Source organism: Pantherophis guttatus, chromosome 2 (genome assembly GCF_059756535.1).
Source record: "Pantherophis guttatus breed Tessera chromosome 2, ASM5975653v1, whole genome shotgun sequence".
Taxonomy (NCBI): domain Eukaryota; kingdom Metazoa; phylum Chordata; class Lepidosauria; order Squamata; family Colubridae; genus Pantherophis; species Pantherophis guttatus.
In genome coordinates, this window is record NC_142064.1 from 68,930,139 (window position 1) to 68,956,623 (window position 26,485).

The following is a 26,485-nucleotide window of genomic DNA, read 5'->3' on the forward strand; positions in this document are numbered from 1 at the left end:
TAATATTATAATTTCTTTAATTTTCTCCAAACCAAGGGTAGGAATGATACAAAACGTATTTCTTGTAAAGCACCTGGTTTCCTTTTCCTATCTGACAATTCATTTTCCAAATGAAAGTAATTACAGTTTAGAAAGGATCTGTTACTTGTCTTGATGTTTTTTATCTTTATCAGTATGACCACTATATCTTAGCAAAAGTAATAGCACTTAGACTTATATACAGTCCCATAGTAGTTTACAGCACATTCTGGGCGGTTTACAATGTCAGCATATTGTCCCCAACAATCTGTGTCATTTTAGCTACCTGGAAGGCTAAAAGGATGAAAGGCTGAGTCAAGCTTGAGCCCCATCAGGATTGAAATCCAGGCTGTAGGCAGAGTTTGCCTGCAATACTGCATTTTAACCACTGAACCACCAGGGATCCTGGCACTTAGGCACTGTGCAAAGGGTTTGCAGTAAAAGGGCTAGATTCTTTCATGTTCTGGGTATAGGAGTCACAGAATGGATCTGACTGGCCTCTGCTTATTATGTGTTTTATTCCGTGTGTTACAAAATGCTCTTACAATGCTTTACAAGATCAGTGGTGTTAAAGTAAGGCTGAGGGAGAAACAATTTAATGGCAGAAGAGGCAAGAAGAAAAGCAGACAAAAGGAAGAAGAAAAAGAAGCAGAAGCAGTTTAAGCTCCTCCAATGTTCTATTATGATTCCTTATAACAAGAGGAGAAACAATAGCATGAGTGGCCCTGAAGATGGTGAAGCCCTTTTTCCTTTAGCCAAGGAGATGGACCAGCTCTGCTTTCCCTCTAATATGATAGGGTTCTAGGCCAAATCGTTAGTGATTTTGTGATGCTGTTACCTCATTAAAGACAATAATTTGGCAGAGGAAGTACTACACATGCAGAAATAAATGTAAAAGATGAAACAACAATTGTTGAAGAAAAAAATTGAAGTGGGAAGTTACTTGCCTTATAAACAAAAGGAATAAGGTGACTGAAAGAAAGCACAGGAGTCAGGAAAAGAATGAGAAACAACAAATACATTGAAGTCAGATACAGGATACCATACCTGTTGCTATTTAACTTATTAAATTAACAACAGAACGCTTAAGCAAATTTGAAGAAAACAGAATCATAAGATTTGTGAAAACTATTTCCAGATGCCATGAACTCCACACAGCGCAAAAATGTCCAACAAATCATTTAGGAAGAAATGAAACGATGCCTAAAAGCTTTGTTTTGAAGAAATCGTTTAGATCCCTGTAGTTGTCAGTTTAAATTTTTAATCTGCTATGTGAGTAAATCCAGATCTTCATCTTCCAAGCCACTTAAATTTGTTTCATCATCTTTCTCAAATACATCCTTTCTGTTACTCTGTCTTTGATGGTTTTGGGAAGGCATTTGTTCGGTATGCTGCAGATTTGTCTGAATTCTATGAAAAAAGAAAGACAGTAATATTTGTCAGGCTTTATTACTGGTAGGAAAGGAAAATGATTTTTTATGTATTCCCCCATGCGGCACAAATCTAATGTAAGAATGGACAGACAGTAACCTGGAGCTTGGCGAGGCAGACAGAGCAAAGTAATCCCTCAGGTTGGCTAAGGAGACATGCCAGTACAGGCATAACATTTTTCTACCTAGAGTGTTCATTTACAATGCAGCACTTCACCAGTGACACAAGAGATACCATCTGCTTCCATAATGACACACTGCCAAAATCTAAAACCATTTAATGTTCCACATTGCAAAACCGTCCATAATTTTAGCTGTAGGCTATTGGTAGAAATACACCATATATTTTTGTGAATATGTGTATATCTTACCAAAGGAAAGAAAATATTATTAAATACTATTTTAAATGTTTAAAATTCTAAATGATAAAATGCTGATTATTTAACGGTTTAGAGAAACAATACTTAACAATATTCATCTCAAACTGGAAATGCGAATGATCTGAAGAATTACAGAGACAATGAAGGGGAGCTACAACAGATCTGGGCAAGGAACCCCAGGAAAAGGTAAATGTCACAGGCCTGGGGGATAAAAGGAAAAAAAAAAACCTCTTTGTACTCAGCTACTGACCTTTCTATTTGCTCTTCTCTTGAACATACAGTCCAGTTCATTAAACTTGTTCTTAAATTAAGTCATCTAGAACTGGATACAGTATTTCAAATTTGACCTAATGTTGAATGGAATGGAATTGTTACTTTTGGTAACCCATCAAACTTCCTTTAATTTTCTTTTTTTCTTTTTTTAGTAGCTGTTGTTTCACAATGATTTTACGGTCAATTAAGATACCCTGATCCTGTTCTACCATATCATTCCCAAGCCAGATCTCCTAATCTGATACTTACGTCTATATTTTCCTAACCTGAACACAACATTTTAATTTACATACCTCTCTTCTTATTAATTTCAGTCCCATATCCTAGCCCAGCGATGGCGAACCTTTTCGGCACCAAGTGCCCAAACTGGAACATGCATGCGTGTGACAGCCAGCTGCTCTTCAGGTGTGCCAGAACGCCGGAAACCCGAAGATCAGGTAGCCAGTGTGCACATGCGCACTGGCTAGCTAGTCTTCAGTTTCCGGGGCTCCGGCACACACAAAGATCAGCTGGCCGGCATGCATGTGCACACCGGAAACCAGAAAAGCAGCTGGCGACGGCATACCTGCCCACAGAGAGGGCTCTGCGTGCCACCTCTGGCATGTGTGCCATAGGTTCACCATCATGGTCCTAGCCTCTTAGAATTCTTTTTTTTTTTTTTTTTTTGCTTTAATTTATATGCTGCCCTTCTCCGGAGACTCAGGGCGGCTTACAATGCATTAAGCAATAGCCTTCATACTTTTATATATTTATACAAAGTCAGCTTATTGCCCCCACAAACTGGGTCCTCATTTCACCTACCTTTGAAAGGATAGAAGGCTGAGTCAACCTTGAGCCTGGTGAGATTCAAACCTGCAGTAATTGCAGGCATCTGGTCTTAATAACAGTGCTTTAGTCCACTGTACTACAGGCTCTTGTTATCAATATTCTTTTGAATATTGATTCTGCCTTCTCTGGTGTCAACTACTATTCTGAGCTTTGAATTTTATGAAATCTCTTTATATTCACAGCTAGATCATATAGAATTGTGAACCTTATCTTAAAGATATAACAAAATATGCTGAAGATCACAAAGTGAAAGTAAAAGTCTCATGGCATTCTATCTTAAGCCTACTTCCATATGTTCACGTACAGCCATTCATGATTATATTTGCTTAAAACAGTAACATCGAAACAATATTTTGTCATCTTGTTTTTAAGGCCATCATGTTTTCACAGCATCAGATGTAAGGTTGGTCAACATAATTTCTAATATAGGTATGTACATACAGAATGTATGTGTAAAATGTATTTTATCAAAATCATAGATTATAAAGTTCAAATCAAAACAATATTATATACTCAACTTCCACTGCATTTGCACTTGCCTCTACTTCCCCTCCAAGCAGAAGGGTAAATCCCAGGTGTAGGAGTACATACCCAGTTTCCAAGGGGTTTCGTTCCTCAGCTTGAACAAAAAAGGTATGCAACCCAGATCAAATGACTCTGGCAGTATACAACACAGTACAGCACGTTCTTGCTTAACTGTAAGAATTGGGACCGAAATTTCCATTACTAAGTGATGTGGTGGTGTCATGATTGCTTAACAATAGTAATCCCAGCATTCCCTGTTTCCATAGTTAAGTGAGAATCATGGGTCATTAAGCGAGGACCTTGCATAATGACTTGTGACTTCCTGCCAGTTCCCACAGATGAAATGTCCTGGCTTCTAACCCCATGTCCCCCTCACTTTGTCTGGTGACAAGATCTTAAACAGGCAATCTCTTAATGACCTCATAGGACAGGCAGAATTATTAGGTATCATAAGGTAATCATTAAATAATTTTATGGAGTTACAGGAAATCTTACGGAATCGTGATGTCTTCCCTCTTTCCACATTTAGCACACAGCTGTAGTTCGCAGGCACATGACTTGCAGATAATATGGTAAGAATCTTTTACAGTCTTTTGCAGACATTTTGTGCTATTAAAAGAATTAAAGCTGAATTAAAATATTTCATATGGCTATTTGACACAAAACTTTATAAATTAGCAACCTGTGAATCATAAATAGAATTTTTCCAAGTATCATATACTTTAAAAAAAAGATATTATTTGTAAAGACTTTTAGAAATTTTGAAACGCAGGTGATGGTAGGACAGGTTTTCTTGGGAAGAAAATGAAGTTTGTAATGCCTAATTCCTTATGAATTCTCAGTTTCATAATGTTCGTGAACAAACTGTTAACTGCTCTTAAAATATGTTGTTTGAGTAGATACCAATTTAAATTTTAAAGTGGCAATAAAACAAATGTATCTTTGAGATAATATGGCAATTTATTTCTGTTTATACAGTTGATAAAAACTGGTAGCACCTGATCATACTTTATCATATACATGTTTAAAATAGCCAGTAATAATTTTTAACCATACATTCAATCTGTGCATAAAAATATCTATCTACAATTAATCTTCATTAGTTTTAAGTATTTTAAAAATCCCCAACAATTTGATCTTAAAACACAGAGATACACAAAATAGTTCAATCTTTTTATTAAATAAATTTCATCATGCACTGTATTCTCGTATGGAGTAAATCCAACTCAAGAACAAAGAATTTGGAAATTACTTCCAAATGTGGATTAGATTATGGATGTAGACTTCACAATACCAGGGCATATTTGTTTTATATGCTAGTGCATCTTTCATTAAACTTTTTGTCCATTTCTCTGGCCATATTTACCATTTGATAGAAAAATAGTTAATTTTTCAAGTATCTAATGAAACTAAAACTGTAAACTGACAGATTTAAATATTTAATAGCAGTTGCCAACCAGTCTCTCCACGGTTTTTTAGCAACAACTATATCAGGCATATTCATAAACTGCCAGAGCTGATCATAGAGCTTTTCTTTTTCTGGCCAGGAGATAATCCTATTCATAAATGATTCTGTGTCTTGACTGAAAAGAATCCAAGGGAAGTGAGGAGTAAGAGGAACTTGAAGCCAATCTGTTTAAAGGCCTTGCCAAGCATGTTGCAGGAGGAATATGTGTAGCAAATACAGGTAGTCCCTGTCTTGCAAGATTTCTTTTTTAGCTTGCCAAGAACCATTAATGCAACTCTGAGTAATTTTCACACTACTTTGTTAGTAGTATTAAAAAAATATCCCTAATGAAGTACAGATGGTTCTTAAAGCTATGTTCTTCTTTGTTCTATGTACAGGACTGAATTAAGACACAATGCTTGTTTTGAACACTTCCTTTCCACTGGAAAATAGAGACTTGAATAATACTGATAAGACACATTTTAAACAGAGTTAAGCTCAAAGGTTATTTACAATTCCTTTGCATGAATCACCTAGTGATGCACTTGGCAGAAATGCATGTTACAAAACCTAGATATGTTTTTTTAATAAAAAAAAACCACCTCTAAAAATCTTAGAACAGACAAGGGTCACAGAAAAGCTATCATTAAAGCTGCGCAAAATTGCTTCCTTTATTATCATGGAAAGGACTGATCACATCCCACTGTTTTTTTGGTTAAAATCATAGCCTCCTGAGGTTGCTTCTCAACTGCCCCTAAAAAATGGAAGAACCGCTGTTACTTATTGATCAACTGTAGGTTTGAAAAAGCTTTTCATACTTAAAACTATTTACCTACTTTAGGTTAAGGAAGTCTTGTATGGCTCTGGCTTAATTACAGTTTTTAGTATGCAAGGAGGGTTTTATGCTAATCTTTCCTTGGTGTACCTTGTTATTTACTAATGAAGCTTCAGAAGTACATAACAATGCATACTTCTAGTATAGTTGACTCTTAAAGTATTTTTGCTCGCTTTAAAAGGGGTGGTGGACTCTACACAGTCTGATCTACCCTCTCTTTGGCCACAATTGTTTAAAAGTTTCCATATCTGCTTGGACTGGCCACATGGCTTTTAATATATTACAATAACAATTTACTCACCATTTTTTAGCTTGTGTTAATGGCTTATACTTGTTAAATTTTACCCGCCATTCCAGGACCTCCTTACAGTGTTGACAAAGCCCTTCGTGGTGTTTTGCATTGATTTTCTATGACAAAAAGTTGAAAAATCAAATTTAGGGATATGCAGTCATCCTTCAAATCAGTAACAATTCAATTTTAGTTTGCCTGTTTTTTAAAAATACTTTTAGTAAAAGTTTTCTACTGCTAGATATAAACTACAAAACATGTATTTCCTACCCCACAATTTTTGTTACAATGTATCAGCAGCCTGTCATTCCTGTGGAGCCTTCTTGTTAGGCATTAACTCATGGAAAGGACAGGCATGAGGAATTATGTTTAAATTCAGAGTTTGATTTTCCAGATTATTTTGAGAAAAGCTACCTAGTAAGATTTTAGAGCAAGAATTAATTTATCATTTGACTTTATCGTCTTTAGGCCAACATCATGAGAAACAAATTCAGTTTTATGATACTGTTAATAAAATAAAGTTACTCTGAATATAATTGCTAGATGTACCTCAAGTAATTCTCTGGATTATAGCCAAAGATTTGTTATTTCTGACTCAGAATTTCTGAGTCAGATTTCTGAGTTTTAGTCAGATTTCTGAGTTTAAACATACATGCTTATTTTATGCCATTTTACAGTCCATTTCTGGAAATCCCTCAGATTGAATTTAAAAAAGGTCATATGGCATCGGAGATTACTCTTCAAAAAGCTTGAACACTCACGTTTGCCTTGAAAGCACAATATTAGGTCTAATTTTTTCCTGTATGGTACATAGAACTCTATTGATAATTAGCTTATTCGGTGCTTTACCTTTTTATAATAGCCCAATTCCACCGGATTATCAAAAGAGAGAGAGAGAGAGAGAGAGAGAGAGAGAGAGAGAGGGAGGGAGGGAGGGAGGGAGGGAGGAGAGATTTGTACAATTCAGAACCTGGCAGCTATTCTAATCCTAAAATCAAGAGCTTTATACAAAAGCGTAAGCTTTCTTTGCCCAAAATCATTTTCAGTCAAGATTAACAGGTAATTTTTATATCATAGATGCTGAATTTGTTAGTAACTACCATGTATTTATTCAATACGTTTACTACAACACTATTTCAAAAAAATCAAAAATCATCAAGTTGCCCTTGATGACCTAAACTATCTCAAGTAGAACAAACCACACAGAGCAACACTCTTCCTATTATCCTAAAATGATTTTTTAAATAGTACTATCTAATCAAACTTGTGAATCTATATCAAAAACATTCTTTTCAAAGCATTATGGCTTTCATTAGGATTTCTCTTTCATTTCCCCCCCTTTCACCATAGTTGTTCAAAATATTCTTTTTCTTTAAATTTTCCAGTCCTGGCTCTTGAAGATAATGTCAGTAATTCTGGTGATCAAGAATGTGTAATAAAAAAAATAATGCTGATTTAGATATGACGTTAGACTGACAGCATGTTGTCTCCAAAGAAAGGCAGAGCTTTGCCCATCTTGGAGTCCAAGTGTCATCTCTACGATCAATACTACTTCTGAATTATTGAAACTTATAGCAATTAAGAATCTTCTGAGGATTGAAGCTCATATTTCAGGTACAGAAATACACATTATCTTCAATGGAAAATTAAAGTGTGGGGTTGTTTGTGTTTAAAAATTCCTCTTATGATTTTTGTGGGCCATAAAGCATACATTAAGTCTACTGCTGTATGCAAATGATAAAATCATATTATCCAATAGAGAGTGCCCCTTTTTCAGATACTAAAGAACTTTAGAGTCATTAGTACTAGTAAACCCAACCCACCTAATCATTGTGCATGTGACTGTGCATCACACAATAAAAAACTATCTAATCTGGTGCCCTTCAGATTCTTGGAACTGTAATTCCTAGCATGCCTAGTCAGTATGGCTGAGGAAACCACCTCAGACCACTCCCCCTTCTCTCTTGGCTCTAAATAAGTTACTCTTATTGTTTTGCAGGAAGATATCAGATCATCACTTTGGCTCTACATCAGGGAAGGGCAACCAGTAGCTGTTGAGCCATCTAGTGCATTCAGCTTAATTTAATGCAGTCCTTGGCCTAATTTCAAAAGCTTTCTGTAAGACATCAGCCAACTCTCTTCCATTTAAGCATGAAGAAGGCAATGAAAAGAAAGACAGAAGTGTAGGAAAATATATTACCTTATCCCTACCTCCACATAGCTACAAGAGATTACCTGAAGAGAAATGTGTGTCTTAATGGATATCCCTTCCTGCTTTAATTTAAGAAAAAAGTGAAGGCAGTGGCAGAAGTGACAAAAAAATTCCTTACATTAACCATTAAATTATATAAATTGCTGAATGCATTGGTAATCCTATTGGTAATTTGTTGGCAGGCATTCTCAAGCCTGAAGTAGGATTTACTCTACTCAACTCCTTGTTTTGAGAGCCAAAGAGAAAAGGCCCAAGAGCAAATACTTTTCAGTTCTCCGTGATACAAAAAGCACAGAACAAATGCAAAGGATATTAACTTGGATTCAAGGTATATGCTTATTTTATTGTATTTGTTACATTTATATATCTGCCATCTCACATATATAGCTCTGGGAAGCAAACACAATCACTATATTCTTAAGAGAAAAGGGACAAATTAATCTACAGAACTGAAGCATGCATCCTGTTGTTCAGCATCTCAATTGTCTGCTCTCCTTACAACCGCCCATCCTACCTTATTGATCTGTCCATCTTGCAGACAGGTAAGCATTTGTGAACCGAAACAAAAAAATTCCTCCTTTTTTTTCATAATCTTTAAACCTTTCTCTACTCTGGGCCCAATAGCTTATTCCTGGGCAACAGATAGCTTTATGTGGCAGAAATAATAGTTTAACAATGTAGTTAGGAATATAACTTCTGCTCTGATATTTACATAAAAGAAAATTAAAGTTGAAGCTTATTTAGGAAACAGCATGATCACAGAAAAACCAGAAGAGTCAGTCTGGTGTAGTGCTTATAAACCAGGAGACAGTGTGCTGTCCTCCATTATGGAGAGAAAGTGAGACCAATAAGTCCCTGAACTGCATAAGTCTGAATTAGAAGAAAAGGAGACTGAACTGAGTGAAGAAAGAAATTATGAAACTCCTGAGAATGAATAGGAGGTATGTTCCATAGGGATATGCAACATGAGTCTTTTAGGAAAGGAAAGCAGATAAAAATGCTTTAACAGTCCCTCTGTTAGCTATCTCTACATCTATTGATTATAACGCTCAATAGCTTTATACGTGCAGAAAGTCAGTGAATAACAGGTGAGCTGCTAAAAAACCAAAAGTGACATTTGAACATTTGTGGTCTGAATTCCACATTTGTTTCATCTGTGTATCTGTTATTAAGAACCATAATCTATGGCTGTGCAAAGCATTCGAAACACATGCTTTGCAAAGTGTAGTAGCATAGCAAAACACATCTATTCGACATCATAAAAGCACCCATGTCCTGTGGAAAGCTTTGAAATTTCTCATTTGTCTATGTATGTATGAATACATTTCTGCTAGCACTGCCAGAGAAGATGTTGTGCATATACATAGAAATGTGAACACAGCCAGATGTCCTTTAAGCCTTGTATTACTGCAGTAAACTCTCTTTCAGGTAGCCCTGGAAGATTAATTCAAAACTGCAATTGGTACAAAATGCATCAGTCCACCTGCTGATAGATACAGGATGATTCAACAATAACTATTTTGAGGGTGCTGCCCTGACTTCCCGTAAGTTCAATTCAAGATGCTGATTTCAATCTATTGAGCTTTATAGAGTAAAGTCCAAAGCTCTCTATTGTAGAGATAATTTGTATTGTTCTGTATAGTTGTTATATCCACACAGGGCACCGACTGACCCTGTGTGTATAGCCAGAATAGTTTTAATTGCAAAATCATGTTTTCCATATACATGCACCTGCTACTACCTAGTGACACTATGTCTACAAAACATAGTGCATTTGCCTTGATTTTGGACTTTTTGTCAAAATAATTCCCATTTATCAGGGTAACTGAGAAGAGTGGTATCACTTGAATTTAACAGTCAGTTAAGAATTTCAACTAAGTCCAAACCCAACATCTTATTCAAGACAATTGACTGTGGTAAGAGAAACAGATGAAAAAATTAAGAAATGCATAGAATGTTTGTCTCTCATGTACTGTAGTATGATTAAGTAATGAATATGCCCACATCATTTGGTTTGAAAGGCAGAAGTGGTAGTATTTTTATCCAAAATGTGAACTCCAGACGTAAGTAACAGGGCCTCTTAAGTGCTTCAAGCCTTTGTCTATCAAAGTTGACAATACTGAAATAAATTAAACACTGACAGCCTGACAGTTTCCCATGTTATTTCAAATACATCATTAGTATACAGAGCTTAATCCTTTTTTGTGGGGGGATGACAAGCCAGTAAAATTTTAATGATACCATGTTTCCCTGAAAATAAGACTCTGTCTTATATTTTTTTGAACCTTGAAATAAGCACTTGGCCTTATTGCCATGCGCTCAAAAGCCCGATTGGGCTTATTATCAGGGGATGTCTTATTTTGGGGAAAACAGGGTAATAAAATCTAAAGTTATCTCTAGTAACCTGCAGCCATGATATCTGTCAAACATTTAAACAACCTACATTAATTTAAGGAGTGCCATAAAAAATTAACAATTATTTATGAATCAAAAACAGAAAAATTATTTAAAAATGCTAGATGGCCCTAACCACGAGGTCCAGTCATAACTACCACTCATTCAGTACTGTTGTAAGTTTGAACGCATACTAAATAAGTAATCCCTAAATGTGGACCATCAAAACCAGAATAGGTAATGATGGAGCAGTACAAAACTTACATTGATATGAAAAAGATTTAGGGTTTTCAACAAACATCAGTAATATTTATTCTCCACAGAGATATCTTATTTTCATTGAATATATATTAAAAATTAAGAAATCAGCTGACATATTACTTCTCCCATAATTTTGTGTTTTGTGATTTTTTAAAAAACTAACCAAGAAAATGTACATTCATCTTGACATCTGACTTTCCAAAATATATTCATATATCTACATATATTTTGATACAATAAATACTTTGGGATATTCACCATCACACTCTGTAAATCATGTGCCAGTTTGTACCTACCATATTCTGTTGGGTGAACATACTACTTTGCTTGAAATAAAGAACTGGCACCAGAGAGGCCCAGATTCAAGTCCATTCTCAACCATGCAAGCTCAGTAGGTGTCTTTGAGTCAGACTTTCCTTCTTAGCTCCACCTACCACACCTGGTTATTGAGGAGTGGATAATGGGAGAAGGAGGGAGCACTATCTACACTATCCTAAACAAAGGTAGCTACACAAATTTGTGAATCTGTGAATGATTTAACTGATTTCCCCACTAAAGGTTTCAGGATGAAGTCACCTACCCCTAATTTATTTAAAGAAGGCTGCTAGGAAAGACGTGTGTGAGTGAACCTATAACCCTTCTTTCTCTAAAAAGTGTTTTGTATTAATTTATGTATAAAAATAAGAGTATCTACTATTTTATATATTCCTGGGAGTACAATAGCATCATTGACAATTTTAATATTTCTGGGAGACAAACAGCAAGCTTCAAAAGAGAGTTCAGGGCCAAGCATGAAATAAATCTATGATGCTCAGCAATGTTCTTTGGGAGAATAAAAACAGATCAAGCTTTTCTTTACTATCCCATTAATGGACTATAATGGACTATTATGAGCCGAGGTGGCGCAGTGGTTAGAGTGCAGTACTGCAGCTACTTCAGCTGACTGCTAGTTCAGCAGATCAGCAGATGAAATCTCACCGGCTCAAGGTTGACTCAGCCTTCCATCCTTTCTAAGGTAGGTAAATTGAGGACCCAGTTGTGGGGGCAATAAGCTGACTTTGTATAAATATACAAAAGGATGAAGGCTATTGCTTAGCACATTGTAAGCCGCCCTGAGTCTCCGGAGAAGGGCGGCATATAAATCAAATTAAAAAAAAAAAAATCTCACCGGCTCAAGGTTGACTCAGCCTTCCATCCTTCCGAGGTGGGTAAAATGAGGACTCAGATTGTTGGGGGCAATATGCTAATGCTAATGCAATATGCTAATATGCAATAACCTATATGCTAACTTTGTAAACCGCTTAGAGAGGGCTGTAAAGCACTATGAAGCGGTATAGAAGTCTAAATAATAAAAAATAAGATCACAATTGAAAAAGGAAATGTTTCTTGCTAAATAAAGAGAGTCAAGCCTGCAATATCTGAATGTATGGAATGCAAAAAGGCATGGCCAAAGTGTACAGTTCTAAACCGATTGTATACTTTTTCCAACAGCTATTTAAATATCAATCATGTAACTTGTCAAAACAAAATCTATAGAAAGGCCAAAGTGCATTATTTTAATAGCAAATAATAATAGCAAAAAAAAAAAAATATTGCAATTATAAAACAAAACCATGACTCAGACTGTAGATTTTCATGGCTGCTATTTATAGGATTTCCAGGCAATGCCATGTGAGACAATGAATAAAAGCTGATGTTGCACTTGTTATGACTCGTTTCCTGTTTGACATTTACTTCCTATTCCAATTTTGATTTACCTGTATCTGGAAGCTAGTTTTGGCACAAGTAGTCTTGACTTACACAACCATTCATTTAGTGACTGTTTGAAGTTACAGCACTGAAAAAAGTGACATCACTTTCCACACTTACGACCATTGCAGTATCCCTATGGTCATGTGATCAAAATTCAGGTGCTTGGCAACTGGTACTTATTTATGACAATTGCAATATCCCAGAGTCATGTGATCACCATCTGCAACCTTCCCAGCTGGTTTCTGATTGCTTATCAGAAAAGTCAATGGGGGAAGCCTGATCTGGCCCGCGGGCCTTGAGTTTGACACCCCTGACTTAGGTAGAGCTACTGATTGCAAGATATGCTGCCAATGGATCTGCTTAAGAGTGCTGATATCTGCTCTCTTCTTTTGCTTTTCCAGCCTCTCAATCTGTATAGATGAACCTATATTCACCCTGACAAAAGGATTAAGGTTGTTCTATTAATTACAACATATTTATGTTGCCCTTTGAAAAATAACCCTTTGCCTGTATGTGTGCTTATCCCTGTCTGGGCGTATATGTATATAAGAGAAGAGTATAAATAAAATAGGATAGGAAGGAAGATCTCAGGCAGACACATATGCAAAGGAGATGCCATGATTTGACTGATACTCCAAAGGGGAAAAAAATCTATATCAGAATATGTGAAGCCACCAGCCAAATTTCTATTTTTTTCTAAAAGTCAATAATAGTGTAAGAAGTTAACATATGCATCAGGCTATTTTCAAAACAGCTGACTATCACATGAGCATCCAACAGAAGTCATACTCTGGTTCCTTAGGACGACAGAAAGGACAATATCCAAGTCATGCTTTTATTTATGAAAGTAATTTCTCCAATGTAGTTTCCCATTCATTCCCAAAATATATCATGAAGTGTTACCATGTCTCAAAAGCAGACCTAGAGGGATATAGAAATAAGGGAAATGAAAACCCACTGGGAAACAAAATCAACTAATATGATACAGGTTTCACCCAAACTCCAGTTTAAGATACATGAGACAGGAATTCAAGGTAGTGTACTACATTATATATACACTATAATCTAACTCATTATTTGTATTATTACCAGTTTGATCTGATCAAGTTTGGTCTGGAAACACTAAACAGACATGAAAATTATTTCTACACAAATACATCCCTAGTAACAGATCGATATTTTACTATTCTCCTGTTCTGTTCCCTGTACAGTAGACCTCAAGAGTAAAAGTGACACAAATTTGGACTGAGTTGAAATGGTTTAACCACTAAAATATGCAAACATGTGAAGAAACAGACTAATTAAGGACTTAAATAATCACACATCAGTTTGTTTTTCTAACACTGTATCATTTAGCACACATCAGTTTTGAACAACAGATGGTCAGGACTTTTTAAAATATAGCCATGATTCTTGCCAAGCCATAACCTTCTTGAACTATTATTTACAACTATTTGCCACAGGAAAATAACCCACTGAAAATACATGAGGAAAAATATGTGAATTCTATCATTAGAAAGATGCATGAACAAAAATTTTAAAAGTAAGCAGGCCATAGTTGTGCCGTATCACTGACTCATAGGAGGAAACTGAAATTTAAATAGGCCAACTGTGGCATATAAAGTATATTTCACAATGACTCTCCTATTTATCTTTTAAAATGTTTGTTCCGTATCAGTGACTATATTTTCTTTTGAGATTTATAGATGGGTTTCACTGCCTTTCTATAATTATACAAAGTAAAAACAACACAAGCATTTCCTTTAAATACTTCCAGTGCACAAATCAGACTGAATATCCAATGCAATAAAGGTGAATAAGAAATTATTTATACATTAGCCTACAGCTATCTTTGAATTGTGCTTAGGTATACATTTGTTCTGTAATTAAACTACCTATTTTATTTGCCATAGGTTATGACACTCCACCTTTGTTACTTGTTAAACACAAAGCTAAAACTGGCTCTTCCAGTATTAATACTGTTTAGGAGTATGACCAAACTGGGCTATTGTTTCCAGTACACAAATATTTGTTTCTCTAAAGTGCAGTGATCATGCCATCTGTATGCAGTAGTGGACAATGAATAATAAACAGAAAAAAAACCCCACATTATTATTGGCTACAACATTCTTGTTCAAATAAAGCATTTTTTGAAAAAGCGACAGATCTTTTAATGGACTTTAACATACATTCAAAATCAGCAAATTACGTAAACGTGGGCATCAATAACATAACACCTATATTCTTCTATCATTTGCAGAATGTGATAAAGCTTTATAAATTATACAAAATGAAGATACAATGACATCATTTTTGCTATTGCAGTATAAATATCTGACTTTAGAATCCAGGGAAGCTGAATGATGTCAGATGTAGGCTAGATAAACATATACGGTACTTCTGACATCACATAATTGAAACTGCCTATCAAAAAATAAAGCAGCTTTAAAATGATTAGACTGACTCACCAAAGTTTACAGAAATAATATTTAGGGCTTTCAAAATCAAAAGCACGTGGTGTATTCTAGTTATTATGGATCAGCAGCAGAGGATTCTTGAACTCATAACTTGTTTTCAGACTTCCTATAGGCATCTAATATATAGGAAGTGGAAAGCAGAATTTGGTAATAGGCAGGTGTTTGCCCTGATGGAAAAAGCAGTTAATTTGTAACAAAAAAGCCAATTTTCATCTAATAGCTACAGTTATATTGCACAATATTTTAAGGGAATGTGTAACAGATATAGCAGTTGTACACATCCTAGTTATGCATGCCCTCATTCATCTACCTCAGTTAACCATTTTCATTCTAAATACAGAACAGACCAATCCAATTAGGCTTTAAAAAGTCCTCTGCCAAGGACAGCAGGATGGGAAAGCAAACACACAAACTTTATTTCTAGTTGGAACAAAAGCAATTGTACATGTTTATATACTGATATAGAACACACATGCATATATATGTGCTTCATGGCACCTATATTCTAATTCTCCTGAATCCATTTTGTTTCCTTTAACAGTGATATATGTATTGTAAGGGTGCTTATTAACAAATACGAAGGCTGGGTTCACAGCCATACTTCTTTGTGTAACCATCTTGAAGATGACTTTACTATCTAATCTAACCTCACATTATATTTTCAGCCTCTTATCATACAACAGGTAATGATGCTCTTGAGCTGAGCCCAACTCCTCGCAGTTCTACAAACACAAAACATAACTGCCTTGCAACAGAAGCAATTTGTACGCTGATGACACTCAGCTGTACATTTCCACCCCAGACCACCCCAATGATGCCCTCGAAGTGATGTCCCAGTGTCTGGAGGCCGTGCGGGTCTGGATGGGGAGGAACAGGCTTCGGCTCAACCCTTCCAAGACCGAGTGGCTGTGGATGCCGGCGTCCCGGTATAGCCAGCTGGTGCCATCGCTGGCTATTGGGGGCGAGTCACTGACCCCCACAGAGGGGGCTCGCAACTTGGGCGTCCTCCTGGACACACGGCTGTCTTTAGAAGAGCATATGACGGCCGTGGCCAGGAGGGCTTTTTATCAGGTTCGCCTGATACGCCAGTTGCGCCCCTTTCTGGATCGGGACTCCTTGTGCACAGTCACTCATGCCTTGGTTACGTCACGCCTGGACTACTGTAACGCTCTCTACATGGGGCTCCCCCTGAGGAGCACCCGGAGGCTCCAGCTGGTGCAGAATGCGGCCGCGCGGGTGATTATGGGAGCGACGTGGCGCTCCCACGTAACACCTCTCCTGCGCGAGCTGCATTGGCTCCCGGTGGTCTTCCGGGTGCGCTTTAAGGTGTTGGTTCTCATCTTTAAAGAGCTCCATGGCTTAGGGCCAGGGTATTTGCGAGACCGCCTGCTGCTACCGATAACCTCCCACCGGCCAATACGCTCTCACAGAGAGGGCCTCCTCGGGGTGCCGTCAGTCAGGCAATGTTGGCTGGCGGCCCCCAGGAGGCGAGCCTTCTCTGTGGGGGCACCCGCCCTGTGGAATGAGCTGCCTCCTGGAATACGATTGATCCCGGACCTCCGGACCTTCCGTAAAGCCCTGAAGACGTTTTTATTTCATCAAGCCGGCCTAGCCTAAATGGTTTTTTAATTGGGATTTTAAATTTTATGGATTTGGGGTTTTAAATTTGGGTAGCCAATGATTTAATTCTTTTAATTATCTTAACTTTTGCATTTGTATGTTTTTTAATTTTGGCTGTTCACCGCCCTGAGTCCCTTCTGGGAGAAGGGCGGTATACAAATTAAATTAATAAATAAATAAAATAAATAAATTTACCTTTTTTTCCAGGATACTCTTTCTACTTCCTACTCTAGCCAAGAGCCCACATATTTCCTATCATTTCTTATACAAGTAAGAACCAGTCATGATTTCTCTGCCCAAATAAGGTCATCCAAATGTTGCTACCTGCTATTTTAGTCATTTTTATTCTTCCACTTCTATTGAAAACCAGTAAGATTTAAAAAAAGATTGACACTCTAACCTCATTTCTGGTTAAAATTCAGTGTGTCTAAGAATTGCATTAATTCACAAGACTGTCAATGATAGGGAAGTTATATTTCTCAGGCCTAATACATAAAGTAAAAATATTTATCAAAATTGCCTAGAATTAGATGCTAGTAAGAAATATGTAGTAAGTAGTCATTGGCTTTGAGAGATTTAATTTGAAAATAGCTAACACTTGCAAATGAACTTAGCTATTCCAAAGTTTAATGGTTTACATTTGTACAGATTTTATAGTCATATTTGTTTTTTTTCACAAATGTTATTAATTACTTAGAAAAGTAACATTTTTATGACTGAAATTTTAGGCACTTAAGATGCCTCCTGATCACGATCAGGGGCTTTTTTGAACACATTCTTCTACCATCCCGAAAACATCTCTAGGATTTGAAGAGAACTTTTTTTACTTGATATTCTTCCTAATATAAACTTTCTTACTGTTCCAGACTTCTGCAGGCCATTCAATTTCAATTTGATATTTATTATATTTGTACTGTTCTGCCATTATGAGTTTATATTGGATCAGATCCAAATTATATCCACTGAACCTATGTCCTTTCAAATGTACCAGGGGTTAAATTATTAGTGTGCTTTTGATTTTAATACTGCTTAAATCCGACTAATCCAGACTGAACCTGACACTGTTTTTATCCCTTTAGCATTATAGTAAGTTGCTCTGATTTGTTAAACAAAAACATAGATTTTACAATTAGGATTTTGCAAAGGTGGTTATTTTGTTGATATGTACTTATTTAGTATGTTTTGATTCTTTTCTAAAGGATGGCCAATTAGTGGCTTAAGTAAGAGAATAATTTAATTTTTAAGTGAAACAACTTCCTCCCATTCTCTGCATACTATAAATTAGTAAGGGTATCTACCAAGCACACCCAATTTCTATCTTAAGCTTGATTTAATGCAACATCTTTAACTGTAGCATATTACCGTAAGTGGTGGTTACAGTAATGAGTATTTAAAGTGTATTTTAAAAAAAAACGCTGCTTTCTCAACCTTAAGCTGGTCATTTTATGTTTGTCTGCTTTAGCCAGACCATTTTAATGAAGGTACGTGCATGTGTGCTCTAAAACAGACAAACATTAAAATGACCAGGTGCGATCAAAGATTTCTAGCAGCTGCTCAAGGCACACACATTCTCACTCTTAAATAACTGCACGAAAACCTCCTAATTATTTTCCAAAAGTGCTGAAACTCCCAAGTTCTTTTCCAGGCCGCCTTCCTAGAGAGGGAGGAAACCCCCTTACTGTTTAAACTACTTCTGGACAGGGGTGGGCAACTATGACAACGTTACGCCCTGTAACGTCCATGCCGGCGCAGGAATTCTGGGAGTTGAAGTCCAGAAAGTTGCCACAGCTGCCCATCCCTGAGTTTGGGGGTTTGCGCATCTAAATTAAAAAAAAAACTAGTCGGGATCCAAGAGATTTGATCGACTCACGAAGAGATCTGCCGCTCTGAGGCGAAAGGAGGGTGAGGAGGGTGGGGAGGGTGGACTCCTGAAACCCGGCCTCATACCTTACGTTGGGCGCTGGAGTCATACTTGTCATTCCGGAAGCCTTGAGCGTTCTGGTGCCGTTGAGCTCGCGTCCGGGATACGTTCCCTCTCTGCGAGCTCATCTTCCATGCTTTCTCTCCTCGTCCGGAAGCAAACCGGCTCCTCACTTCCGGCGAAGAGGTTTGTTGAAGCGCCTCAGGTTACCTCGAGCGGCAGAGCGGCTGCGATTGGCTTCAATGAAGAAGATCCCGCCTTCCTGACAGGAAATCTGACAAGAGCACGCAGCCGAGAGGCGTAATTTTATTGGTCGGCTCTGGAGGGCTACCGGTCAGAGAGGCTTTAAGTCCCGCCCCTCGCCTCGCTTGGCAGGGCTCTATAGCTCAGCTTCTCCTTCTCGCTTGTTTTCTGTTTAGTTCCCCGTGAGGCGGGTTGGAATTTTTTTCTCCCACGGAACGCGCACCGGAGCTTCTGCCGCGCTCTAGCTTCGGTTGCTGTTGCTTTTTTCCCCCCCGAGGTTGGGCGCCGCTGAGGAGAGGAAGGGAGGAACTCGAGCCGGCGCTTTAGGCCGTCGCCCGGCGTTGGAGCCTCGGCGGTTGCTCGGTTTAACTGAATCTTTCGGCTTTCGAACGGCGCCGCTTCAAGAGCCTGGGCCGGAACGGGCCGAACGCTGTGCGCGAGCCGGGAGCGAGCGCCGAAGCGCGCCCGCCGCTCAGCTAGGCAGTTGGACCCGGCCGTGTGGTCTCTGCGGACGCGAGTCCGGAGGTAAAGCCCCCTCTTTGTCGCCTCCTCGGTTTAAGGAATGGGGAGGGGGGAGGCCGGCCGAAGGTAGTGGCCTCGGTGTCTCTCCAGCAGTCATGACCAAAGTAAGAGGTGGGGAAGGGCTGCTTGTCTGAGGTATAATTAAAGCCGACTGCGGTCCCGGGAGGATCAGGACGAGGACGCCGGGAGAGCTCTGGGAACCGGAGCCGCTCTGCTGGGACCCCGAAATGTGTCCCGCGTGGAGTGGGTAGCGCTCTCCTCCGTATGCGCGCGCAATTGCCCTCCATCTCTCTCTCCCCCCTCCTCCTCCCGGTGCTTCATCTCTTCCTCTCCTCTGCAATACGCCGGCTTTCCAGTGCGGCGCCAGGACTGGAGTCCTTGATTTCGCCTTCGGCTGCTCGCGAAGTTTCGGGGTGCCGTGGAAAGAGCTTCGTCTCGTCTCCCGGTGTGAGCAGTGTCACGGCCTATATAACGGGGGGGGGGGAGAGGTTGCTCGTCTGGCCGTGTTGAGGAGGCCGAGAAATCGAGGCGAGCTCGGGGGTTGTTAAATGGTGTGTGTGTGTGTGTGTGTGTGCGCTCTGGAGGGGTGAGAGGGTGGGGGGAAACTCTGGGTCTTGGTGGAGAGAATGACCTGCGCTGTGCTCGTCCTTCTTTTGTATGCGAGGCAGCTTTGGGAGGGAGGGAGAGAGGATGAAAGGCATACTGTTCTAAGGGATAGAAAAGCGCCAAGTAGTGCTGGCTGTGATTCTGAACAAAGCTTTTCTTCCCACGAGCCTCGCCCCACTCCTGCGACCCTGTTTGGATTTTCGTAAGATCTGAAGACGTCTTTTTGGATGAGAACTTCTTTGGAGCATTATACTGTACTCTGTTCTTTTAAAGACTTTTTGTTGGAGGCTTATACTCCTGGCTTAAACGAATATAAACGAGTGGGTTTCTGATTCTTATTGAGATGCTAAAGATTTCCTAACCCTTAGCCTTTTGAAGGTGTAAAGAGACCAGTTTGGAATGACTAACATACCTTACAAGATGGGGTTTCCGTTGTTATGAGCGGGTAGATTGTGCTTCTCTCTTTATCAGTGCTGTCATGTGTTTCTTTTACATGTTTAGTTGAAATTCTTTAAGTTATTCTACTATTTAAACTTTTTGGGGGGAAGGGTCTATTGGTTAAAAATTCAAGCAAATCAAGCCTCTATGTAGATTTACATTTTGTCAGGGTAATAATGTAGTCTAGCTTATGTCTTCTGATAGCTTATCCCATGTGTTCGATAGCATATAATCATCCAAACACACATACTTTTAAATATATTGCATAGCATGTCTAAAACTATTCTTGCTCAAATAAAAAATGTGTACATTACCAACTCCACACTTGGAACAAATTCATATTTTACCTCTAGTTTATTTTAAATGCATATTCTTGTTAATCTGTATGCCATGACCCTAACATTCCATATTGATGACGTGTTCATTGCATTCTAAGGAAGAATGGCTAAGAGGAAATAGTGCAAAATATTCAAGTTAGCTATGCTAGCTTTATTATTTATTAAAGGACTTTCAACATGCCCAGGTTCTGGTACATTGTTTGTAGAAAAATATTTGTGAGAAAAAAATGAAAAATACAATATCAACATATTTCTCTTCCACAACATACTATGCCAAAAAAGTACTTCTTTCCCACAAATAAGGTTTTCAAAAACAAAATTGGTCCTGACTAAACCTAGTTTCATGAGAGTTCCCTGAAGCTTAACTAAGAAAAGAATTCAAAGTATTATCTACAACAGACCTGGGCATTTTACGGCCTTGGGCCAATCTTTTGGCTGTCCCTATCTAGCCCATGTGAGGTTAATTGGAAATTAGAAATCAAATGTAAATAAGTGTATGCCATGCTCACAATACAACTGCATTGCTTTTATTTTGAAGGCAACTGCTTTTTTTTTTCCAATTCATGTATGTGCATACATGCGTGCCTATACACCTTCACAGCCCTATTTGGATCAGCCCTCCACAACAGTCCCAGTTTCTTACGTGGCCCCTTGGGAAAATTAATTATCTACCCTTGACTACACAGTGTTATCTGGGTCTATCTATGAAATTGCTTTTCTCTAAATTTCCTTTCCCATCCAGTAGGTTCTGACTAAGTAGGTAGGTTCAGATCCTTTCAGTAAAACAATGACATCCTGTAGGATCCAGTTGTGTACCTTCTCTGTTGTTGCTCCTCCTAAATATTTGGCACAAAGCTGGCTCTACATTAAAAGGCGCAAAAAAGTGACTTTGAGCAGGCCATAGGATGAAGTGTTTGTGATGCTTTTATGGTGATTGAAACTTTTTTTATGTATTTCCCAATGGTGTCATTTAATTTTTTAAATACCTTTTGCATTCTGGTTGTTTTCATTGAGTTTTTAATGTAAGCTACTTTGAGTCTTTCCAGTTTGGCAGACATATAAGTGTAATAAATATTCAGTGTGCAGAAGCTTTCATTAAATGTGATATACTCATTATATAGTTTAATTAAAAGTATGTTTCACAAGCTAAATAGAATAAGCTAACGAGTTGATTGCCACTAGACAGACTTATTTTTGAGTGGAAATATGAAAAAGTGTTAAATATAGGCAAACTGGCAAATAAGCCACAAAAGTGCAACTCAGCATTCTTCATTATTATAATGGACATTGCAGTGAGGAATAGTGGAGTTACTGCAACTTGAAGATAAAGATATATACTGCTTCTGTTTCACAATATTGTTAAAATGGAATTGTGTGGCTATACAGTACCCTCATTCTTTGCAAATAAAATAAATGTCTTTCCTGTGTCTTGTTGAAAGATTGGTAAAATATTGGCGTTAAAATTAGGGATACATTTGTTACAACAGCACTGAAAAAGTGACCTATGACTGGTTTTCATACTTATGACCATTGCAGGATCTCCCCGGTCAAAATTTGGGTGGTTGGCAACTGGCATGTATTTATGACAGTTGCACTGTCCTGGGGTAATGTCACCATTTGTAACCTTTCCAGATGGCTTTCAACAAGCCAGATTCACTAATGACCATAATGATCACTTAACAACTGCAGTGATTCACATAACTGTGGCAAAAAGGTCATAAAATGGAGCAAAACTCACTCAAATGCCTTGCCTGGCAATGGAAATGTTGGGCTCAATTGTGGTCATAGGTTGATGACTACCTGTACTTTTTGTTTTGCACCACTTAGCCTTTGTGATAACTTGATTGTTTCACTCATAGGGTGAAGTCATATCACATGACTAAGGGAAAAGGTTGGAGTTGTCGGTATAATATGTCACAGTAAGGTCAGGGCCTTTGTGTATACTCGTTTCTCATTCTCTGATTCATGACATAGGTCTGTTTAGAAGTTGAGGAATAAAATTTAAGCAAACGTTTTGTAATTTCAAAGCAAGAACTAGTCTTTCATTACTGTGGCTGGAATATCAGAGAACATTATCTGCTATTTGAAGGCTGAAAAATCTAGAATGAGTTCTCTTTTTTTTTTTTTGAATGCACCTAAAATCATGAAAGATCCATCTTTTATAATCTTATGCACACATTGGAATAAACTCTGTTGAACTAAAAAGAATGTAATTTTTGAGAATTCATTGGGTTGCAAGATTGATCTATAATCTTTCCATTTACTATTTGTTCAGGTTCTATCAAACATTCAAATGGAAGTCACTCTTATAAATGGATGGGGCTGTGAGAAAAGATGTATTTAATGAAATAGTCTTTTTTCATTTAATCAGTAGTACAGAAATATCTCTGAATTCTGTATTGAAAATATTAGCTTCTATTTTTAAGCATGCACATTGCTGAGCTAACTGCATAGTGAAAATGTGTCACAGTATAGCTTGCTTTAATATATCTTCTTAGTCACACTTCTAAAGGAAGTAGTATTAGCATCATGGGTGCTGCTATCAGATTGCTTGTTATGCAAAGGTGTTACACCAGCTCATATTTAATACAGCATATATTGCACATGTGTTAAATTTGTAAGTAGCTCAATAAAGAAAAACAGATTTAATATCTTAAGTTATTTAGCAATCTAGTAGAGCAAGAATTGCTAGAATACAACTGTACCAAGCAGCAATTCCATGGGTTTTATTGTTCAAAATAGTTATGGAACATAACATACATTTAGAAAGTATCATTTTTATCATTTTTCAGTAAAATATAACTTGAATTATGTTAGTTAAAATTCATTTGTCTAAAACTAAATAAATTCCTTTGCCAAAAATGAAAGTTCCTGTTTCTATCTAAATTTCTCCTTTGTCTGTAAATTTGTTTTGGAGTCTTGTGATATATTTTGTGTGACATTTGCTACTGTATAAGTACCATTGCTAGTTCTGTAATAAAATGTCCTTTGACTTCTGAGAAATAGATTTATTGTGCATCCAATTTACTTTTTCAAAGAAACTAGACAGAAGAACTGCAGACACTTCAGTTATGTTCAGATTTGTTTAATTCCTGAGGTTCTTGTTTTTCAAGGGGGAGGAATAAATGCACATATATATGCTTTATCAAAAGCTTTATTATTAAGGAAGATCATCGCATTCTTGGTACAATGTGTTCTGGTTAGAATAGGTGTTCGATGCAGTGATGTATTTTAAGATACCAACGCTATTAATAAATAAGGTTTTTAAAACTTTACTACAAGAACAACAATAAAAATACAACAGAAGTTACAATCCCATAGTTGAAGCAGAATCAAACTAAAGCCAATTAAATGCCAAACAAAATGAAGAATCCACTTTGGTCCCCAAAGTTATGTGTGAAGCCAGACATTTTGAAAACAATAAGTAGTCAGTATTCAGATATAAAACAGACAAAAGTGTTTGAATTCGGCATAGTAACCCTGATGGTTCCTGTCTGTGACTGCTCCTTTTGCTGGTGTCTCATGATTGTTTCATGGATTCAGGAAAATTAGATATTAAAAAGTATGGTTCAAGCATGGTAACCATGATTAATACTGTGATTTAAAGTTACAATTTAGTTTGTTTAAAATGTTTGCATGATGTACTAGTAAAAAGTAAACAAATAGATGTGGTGTGCTGTTGGAATTATAAAATACTTGGCTTCTAGATTTTGGCATATTTTTCACCTAGTATCTTAGCAACATTTGTATTACTTAGTCAAACAGCATTTCCTTAGGTGGAGATAGCGGCTTAAAAACTCTTGGTGGCTCAATCAAGGTTATCATTGGGTAATCGATATTAGACAAAAACCCAGGTTCTTTTTCCTGCCCACTATGGCTTTTTGTCTGCACACATGCAGGGGGCTCGCAGTCACTTATGCCTTAGTCATCACCCATCTTGACTATTACAGCACATTCTACATGGGGCTGCCCTTGAAAAGTATCTGGAAGGTCCAATTGGTTCAAAATGAGACAGCCTGCGTGGTTTTGTGCAGACCCAGATGTATGTATGTGTCACACCACCTGCAGGAGCTTTATTGGCTGCTGACTTGCTTTTGGATACAATTCAATAGCAGTGGCACTTATAATACCGCTTCACAGTGCTTTACAGCCCTCTCTAAGCGGTTTAGAATCAGCATATTGCCCCCAACAATCTGGGTCCTCGTTTTACCAATCTCAGAAGGATGGAAGGCTGAGTCAACCTTGAGCCTGGTGAGATTCGAACTGCCAAACTGCTGGCAGCCGGTGATCAGCAGAAGTAGCCTGCAATACTGCATTCTAACCACTGTGCCACTGCAGCTCAAGGTGCTGATTGCCACTTTTAAAGCCCTACATGGTTTGGGACCAGGCTATCTGAAAAGACGATATTTTCAGAGAGAGGGTGAAGCAGGGAATATTGTGGGTCCCCTTTCCTAAGGAGGTACATCTGATGGAATCCAGAAGAAGGGCCTTCCCCATGGTGGTTCCCTTCCTTTGGGACATCATCCCTGGGGAGATTAGATTGTTCTCCATTTTGAAACTTTCATAAGGCCCTGAACCCCTGGTTTCGCTAATGGGCCTGGGGAACCCAGAGTGGGATGGACCCCATCAAGTGACTTATCTGTTTGATTGATGTTGCCAGGGTATCTGTGTGGGAGTATTGTTTTTACTGTGTTTATATTTTTATAAGCCACTCAGAGTCACTGAGAGAGAGTGGGTGGCCACATAAATTCAAATAAATAAATAAATAAATAAATAAATAAATAATCAAACAGTCCTCTATTAATGACCATAATTGGGATAATGAACTTGGTCACTAAACATGTAAAGTTGAAAATCATGTGACCACAACAATCTATGACAGCAGTTCCAGTTGTGGTTCTTAAGAAAATTGTGCAGCCTTTTTAAGCACAATGTGACTGTTTTTGCTTGTCAGAAGCCAGCAGTGAAAGTTGCAAATGGTGATCATGAGGTGCTACAACTGTTGTAATTGTGCATTGGTAGCCAAATACTCAAATTGCAAGCATGTTACCCACCACAGGAACACTGCAATGGCTGCAACTTTGAGGACTAGCCATAAGTCTCTGTGCTCAGTGTTTTTGTAACTTAGACCAGTAGCTGAATAAATGGTCATTAACAAATGAATACCTGTATATATCCTTTTTATCTGTCACATTTTGTAAATGGGTGTATTAATTTGTAGTGGCATTAGAATTGTTTTGCTAGTAGCAGTTATATACCAAAATCCTCACTAGAATCTTTTTGTCAAGTATTATTTTGAAATAAGTCATTTTTCCCTGTTTGAACTTATTAAAGAATTAACAACATAAAGACTTTAAAGGAGTTAAATTAAAAATAAAATCATTAGTCTCATTGAGGCAAATGAAAACCATTTCTTCTCCTAAGTCAAAAGACCTCTTCAAATCGGTATTTCAGCTTGTGGACTATTCTGTGCATAAGGTGTCTTTTACCAGAATTGCTCTATTATTTGCTGTCTGACCATTGTTATATTTTGTAAATCTTTTTGTAAGCTTTGCAATATATTGGCAGTTTATGAAAAAAAATACACTTAAAATTTCAGTTTATTATGAATGTCACATCTGCATTAATCATTGCTTTGTCATACCTAAGTTGGTTGCAACTTACAAATGGTTTCTA

The 26,485-nt window shown here is 37.7% G+C and overlaps 2 protein-coding genes across 3 annotated transcripts in view; one reads left to right on the top strand and one right to left on the bottom strand.

The window, feature by feature from the left end:
- On the bottom strand, window positions 1-19,256 carry C2H9orf85 (chromosome 2 C9orf85 homolog). The gene is made up of 4 exons (XM_034410247.3): window positions 18,689-19,256; window positions 6,038-6,144; window positions 3,950-4,063; window positions 1-1,428 (listed from the first exon to the last, which is right to left on the bottom strand). Exons 1-4 carry the CDS (start codon window positions 18,788-18,790, stop codon window positions 1,287-1,289), a joined length of 465 nt encoding a protein of 154 aa, XP_034266138.2. The 5' UTR covers window positions 18,791-19,256; the 3' UTR covers window positions 1-1,286.
- ABHD17B (abhydrolase domain containing 17B, depalmitoylase) overlaps window positions 18,834-26,485 on the top strand; it is an 18,139-nt gene continuing 10,487 nt past the window's right edge. Inside the window, exon 1 of one of the 2 annotated variants that reach the window (XM_034410245.3) lies at window positions 18,834-19,430. The gene's annotated coding sequence lies outside the window, so the exon portion shown is untranslated. Of the gene's footprint in view, window positions 19,431-19,739; window positions 19,875-26,485 lie in introns of those variants that run through there. The other variant, XM_034410246.3, reaches the window with a different exon arrangement.

What these genes read in the sequence shown, in the direction of transcription:
- C2H9orf85 (XM_034410247.3), bottom strand. Translation starts at nt 18,790, where the DNA reads ATGAGCTCGCAGAGAGGGAACGTATCCCGGACGCGAGCTCAACGGCAC. An exon ending in TTAACACAAGCTAAAAAATG is followed by an intron (nt 4,064 to 6,037) that starts GTGAGTAAATTG and finishes TTCTTTTAATAG; the next exon opens with CACAAAATGTCTGCAAAAGA. An exon ending in AGGGAAGACATCACGATTCC is followed by an intron (nt 1,429 to 3,949) that starts GTAAGATTTCCT and finishes CTTTTTTCATAG; the next exon opens with AATTCAGACAAATCTGCAGC.